The 6,000-nt window shown below is 43.6% G+C and overlaps 1 protein-coding gene across 1 annotated transcript in view; it reads right to left on the bottom strand.

Annotated features, from left to right (window-relative positions):
- Nucleotides 1-309: 309 nt before the first annotated feature.
- runx1 (RUNX family transcription factor 1) overlaps nt 310-6,000 on the bottom strand; it is a 182,643-nt gene continuing 176,952 nt past the window's right edge. The window contains exon 8 of the mRNA XM_078408774.1: nt 310-2,803. Within this exon, the coding sequence (XP_078264900.1) occupies nt 2,295-2,803 (509 nt within the window). The 3' untranslated portion in view covers nt 310-2,294. The remainder of the gene's footprint in view (nt 2,804-6,000) is intronic.

Raw genomic sequence — 6,000 nt, 5'->3', positions numbered from 1 at the left:
ACAGCTTCTTCCCTACAGCCATTAGGCTATTGAACACTACAACCTCAAATAACTACATAGACTGTTATTGTTATTATTGCACTATTATTGTTTGTTTGTTTTTTACGTGTACATATGCACGTGTGTGCATATACACACACTGAACTTTTTTTCTCATCTATTACATTGTTTACAGTGTACTATGTTTACATATTCTGTTGCCTCTGCTGCCAGTAAGAATTGCATTGTTCCATCTGGGACATATGACAATAAAAACCCTCTTGACTCTTGACTAATAAACAGATGCAAGTCAATACTTGTCCAACAAACTAATTTATTAGCCAGCCACAGAACTATGAAATCGTTCAAGAAACTTTGGTACAAAGAGTATGAATGTTCATCAGAGAACCTGCAGCAGTCCAGCCGCCCTGGGTATCATTTACCGCGGTAGTCATCTGCTGGGCTGAAAGGAAAGGCGATTTGCAGTGATCAGGGAAGAGATTTTCTGTAACATGCGTGTGCTGTTACACCCACAATATCTAGGTTTCGGAAAACAACAAGAACAAAAAAAAAACTATAGAGTTTTGCGAATGGCATTGAAAAAAATTATTTGACCAAAAAAAGAGAAACTTGAGAGCAGTGTGAAGCGGAGTGATGTCTGTATATTTACTAGCAATGAGGTGCTTGGAGGTTCTTTTAAAAAAAAACTCTTGCTTATTTACAAATATAAGTACAATAACAAGCTTGACTCGAGAAAGTGATAATATTTATAGTTCATCGGAATCGGGTAAATGGTCCATTCGTGCGACACACGTAAAAGACAGCCGACTTATCTTAATTCTGTAAGGTAGCAAATAGACACGGTGCTCCTTTGATATTGTTTTTAAAGAACAAACAAGGAATTCTTGGAAACCCAAGCTTTAAATAACAAATCCAGCTAATTTGCTGCCTGCAGCCGAACATCTTCCTCTTCGCAATCGTGTTCCACTCTTTGAAACACTGATTTAAAGTCCTGCTTTGCCATCATCTTTTTTTTCTCTCTCTCTGTTGACCAGCAAATGAAACGATACTCACAAAGCAAATTAAATAACATTCAACCGATAACTATAAAAGCCGCGACCTTTTTGGTTTGGAAGTTGATTCCGATAACTGGGTAGAATGTGCATGGTTCAGGGACGTCTGCCCTCTGGTGTCTGGCGCCACCTGGAACTTTTTGATGTTGCAATGTTATCTGTCCATCTTTTCCCCCCACATTTCGTGTTCACGTCTGCAAACTCAACAGATCGACTGTGGTTCGGTCGGGGGACCATCTGGAAATGTTATTTACTCGACTCCACCGGTAGTTTTTAGACCATTTGTTGTGCGAACGAGCAGACGTCAATATTTGCATGCAGTGCCTCTTTGGGGGAACAGCCGGCCGAGGAAGGAAAACTACTGACTTAAGATGTACCAACATCGGCGTGTCTTGGTTTAGCATCAACACCGCCTCGACCTGTAAACGGTCTTGCAAGGTACAAGATCCATTTCCTCCCCTCTCCATCTCACTTAGGTAAGTCTGCTCTGTATCAAACAGGCACGAAGCTCAACCGCTATCTGATCATAGATCAAATAAATGTGAGTGTTTTTTCTCTTCACTCGATGAGAAGGGCGTGTTTCAAGGCATTGTGTGTGTGTGCAGGGCGTTCGAACTCTGCTCTCGCATACTTGGGACAGAGGAGGCCGGTGTTGTTAACGTTTAGTTTTAAAAAACCCCAAAGATGCTTGGAAAACGTACAAAAATACACTTTGACGTTAATGCTCCTGGCCCGTGCGTAGCAGTGACCGCCTGTCCAAATGTGGCGTGTTAGTAGACAAAACAAAAATCACTAACTGATTTAGTGACACGGAAATTCTCTGCAGTTCAAATTGGTTCCAATCCATTGACTGGAAGCGACTTCAGTCTGTTTATCTTTAATGCCGAAAGGACAACAATTTTATTTTTTTTCAAACAAAATCTCCACCTCATTCCCATCCGTGGCTGCGATGCGAACGAGGACAGGCTGGGAATCTATTTTCTTCTTGAAAGCGATGACTTCAATATTATCATATTAGCGCCACCGCCCAAAAGGGATGGCGAGTGTCAATTCGGCTGAAATAAACTTAAAACTTTTGCTTCAAGATAAGGTGGCAGCAGACGCGAAACAACATAAAGTTAAAGGGCAGTAACCAACCAACGTGGTGATATCTCTCTTCGCAGTCGAAGCTCTGGCCTTGTCCATTGGGTCTGTTTTGGAAAATTGGCCGATCAAAGGTGAAATTGCTCGCCGGACGGTTTGTTAGTAAGGTCTCCACACGGCTTCTTCAAGCCGCCCCGAGGTGCTGATGTTTGTTGGTGAGTTGCTGTGGCTCCCATTCGCGTCCACCACGTCGCTTTGACTGGGTAGGTTTGGGTTGAGGAGACTGGATCCCGTGGAGGCGTTAGTGCAGGCGGGCAGAAGGCGAGGTGGCGACCTCTCCCCGCCGGTCATCATGGAGAACTGGTAGGAGCCGGTGGAGGTGCCGTAGTAGAGATGATAGGGTGATGTGCTTGTCTGGAAGTGGCCGGCCTGACCCTGGGCGGAGCCCGGGTAAGGTGGAGGCAGGTAGGTGTGATAGCGCGCCGCGGTCGTCATGGCTGACATGCCGATTCCTATCCCGGTGGACACCGGTGTAGGCGTGTAGGCAAAAGCCCCCGGGTAGTGCATTCGGGGATCTGGAAAGCGGCCGTCGGAGAGAGGTGGGAGAGCCGAGAACTGGCGGTCGATCCCCATTCTCGGGTCCCCAAATGCCGTGAGATCCGACGCCCCTGCAAAACAAAAAACAAGAGCTCGGTTAGCTGACAATCCACTACACACGTGAACTCAGCGGATCAGGCAGCATCCATAGGCTCTAAATGCTGGAGTAACAGCATCTCTACAGATGGACACGGAGTGCTGGAGTAACGCGGCGGGTCAGGCAGCATCCATAGGCTCTAAATGCTGGAGTAACAGCATCTCTACAGATGGACACGGAGTGTTGGAGTAACGTGGCGGGCCAGGCAGCATCTCTGGAGAAAAGGAGCAGGTGACGTTTCGGGCAGAGTCCCTTCTTTACACCAAGAGAAGTCTAGAGGACATGTATAGGCAAGGTGACTTAAACATTCACACCATTACAACACGCAACATCACCCGAACATGCTGAATCTTTGAAACGTTGTGCATTTAGAAACATAGAAAATAGGTGCAGTAGGCCATTCGGCCCTTCGAGCCTGCACCGCCATTCAATATGATCATGGCTGATCATCCAACTCAGTATCCCGTACCTGCCTTCTCTCCATACCCCCTGATCCCTTTAGCCACAAGGGCCACATCTAACTCCCTCTTAAATATAGCCAATGAACTGGCCTCGTCATGCTACATCATTTGGTACATCATGCATAAACACACCAGAAATCGTTTTACTAAAAAGTCAAAAGGGAAAAGTTTATAGAATGATGAGAGGCGTAGATAGGGTCGACATCCCAATCTCTTTCCCCGGATGAAAATGTCAAAGACTAAAGGACATAGCTTTAAGACGAAAGTGGCAACATTTAAAAGGGATCTGCGGGGCAGGTTGTTTTTACACAGAGAGTGATGGGTATCTGAAAGACAATAGGCAATAGGTGCAAAAGGAGGCCATTCGGCCCTTCGAGCCAGCACCGCCATTTAATGTGATCATGGCTGATCATTCTCAATCAGTACCCCGTTCCTGCCTTCTTCACATACCCCCTGACTCCGCTATCCTTAAGAGCTCTATCTAGCTCTCTCTTGAATGCATTCAGAGAATTGGCCTCCACTGCCTTGTGAGGCAGATAATTCCACAGATTCGCAACTCTGACTGAAAAAGTTTTTCTTCATCTCAGTTCTAAATGGCCTACCCCTTATTCTTAAACTGTGGCCAGGGGTGGTAGTGATACAATCAGGATATTGAAGAGCCTTTTCGATAGGCACATGATTATGTAGGGAATATGGATCAAGTGCGGGCAGTGGAGATTAGTGTCACTTGGCATCGTGTTCGGCCCGGATATTGAGGGCGGAAGGGCCTGTTTGGTGCGGTTCTGTGCTCTATGAATATGCCTTCCGTTTAATTTCTCAATGTGCTGCACGCATGCATCGTGGAAAGGAAGTGAAACAAGACGGGTTCAAGCCATACTGTCCGAAGCAGAAAATATGAACCACCTTTCGCTCCGACCTAGTCGCAATGGAGCAGAGAACTCCAACAAGAAACGTTAATGCTGCATAACTCTTCAGCTGGCTAAGCACACGCCTTGTGCAATTTGCAAACGCACAATATGGGGGATTTCCTCGTTTGTATCAAGTATCAGAGGAAATAAACCGTAGGTCGAGATTGGATATATATATATATATATATATATATATATATATATATATATATATACTATATATATACTATATATATATATAACGGTGTATATATATATAACTTTATTAACGATAAATATATATATATACACTTTATCGTTAATAAAGTTATATATATATACACCGTTATATATATATATAGTATATATATAGTATATATATGCATTGATTTTATATCGTTAATAAAGTTATCATATATATATATTTATATATATATATATATATGACTTTACTAACGATAAAGTTAATGCATCGCCACACACACACACACATATGATATATTTATATATATAAAACATTAATTTATTAACGATAAAAGTTAACGCTTCGTTTTATACATATATAGATGTTTTATTGTATAGAAAATACAATATCAATTGTATATAAAAACATTGACAATGTAATATATATATCTTATCAAAGGCGGCGTGTATTTATAAAGTTAATGTTTTAACGATAAAGTTAATGCACCGTTATATATATATAGTATATATATGCATTGACTTTATCGTGAATAAAGTTATCTTATATACGTCGCCATTGTTGTTATATACATATTACATTGTCAATGTTTTGTACACAATGTAATTTTATTGACAATGTAAAATATATAAATACAACTTAGCAATGGCGACTTGTATTTATAAAGTAGCAACAAGAATACTCCAAAGTGCATCCCGGCTGCTGTATCAAATAGAAAGTGGCACCAGGACACACAACAGGAAGTTGAGGTTCATGACCAGAAGCTTGTTCAAAGCGGGGGAGAGGAGGGGAGTGTGGGCGGAGGGGATGGTTGGGTGAAGAAAGGAGCAAAGCAATGCGTGGAGAGCGATACGAGAAGCCAACGCAAGGACGACTGACGATTAAACCCAGGAGAAGGCCGCAGGGCAGCAGTGACAATGTTAACTGGGCGCTTCCAGTCACTTGTAGTCTCAGAGATGCTGGAATCTTGAGCAGAAATACAACAAAGCGCTGCGGTCTGGGGTCCTTCCGCGGCTGGACATTGGGCATGCTGAGACCGGTGGGGACGACCCCCCCCCATCCCCCTCCCCCCTCAAACAGGGGAAGGGATATTCGTTCCTGGGGAGCGCATGAGGGGGCAATGACGCTAGGAGTTCAAGGCCGGCACAATGGCGCAGCTGGAAGAGCTACAGTCTCACAGCGCCAGGTGCTGTCTGACTGGAGTTTGCACGTCCTCCCCGTGACTGTTCCAGTTTCCCCGCTACATCCCCAAAACACGTGCGGGCTTGTAGGCCAATTGGCCTCCGTCAAATTACCCCTAATGTATAGAGAGTGGGTGAGAAAATGGGGTAACGTCGAACTAATGTGATCGATGGTCGGCATGGACTCGGTGGGCCGAAGAGCCTGTTTCTATGCTGTATCTCAAACCGAGCGAAAAGGGGTGCTAAGAGTTTAACACGAGCAATATTGAATGTGCATACACTAATAATTAAGTGTTTTGCACGTTTTTTTTACGTTGTTTTATTACAAAGAAAGTTATTAAAAAAAAATTATAACAAAATCTCTAGAGGAAAATGGACGTATAAGGTTTCTGGTCGGGGAACTTTCAGATGGGTCCTTCCTGAAACGTCGTCTTGTCTGA

Source organism: Rhinoraja longicauda, chromosome 12 (genome assembly GCF_053455715.1).
Source record: "Rhinoraja longicauda isolate Sanriku21f chromosome 12, sRhiLon1.1, whole genome shotgun sequence".
Classification (NCBI taxonomy): Eukaryota; Metazoa; Chordata; class Chondrichthyes; order Rajiformes; family Arhynchobatidae; genus Rhinoraja; species Rhinoraja longicauda.
Note: the sequence above shows the minus strand (reverse complement) of the source record. Positions and strands in the feature narration are given on the sequence as shown.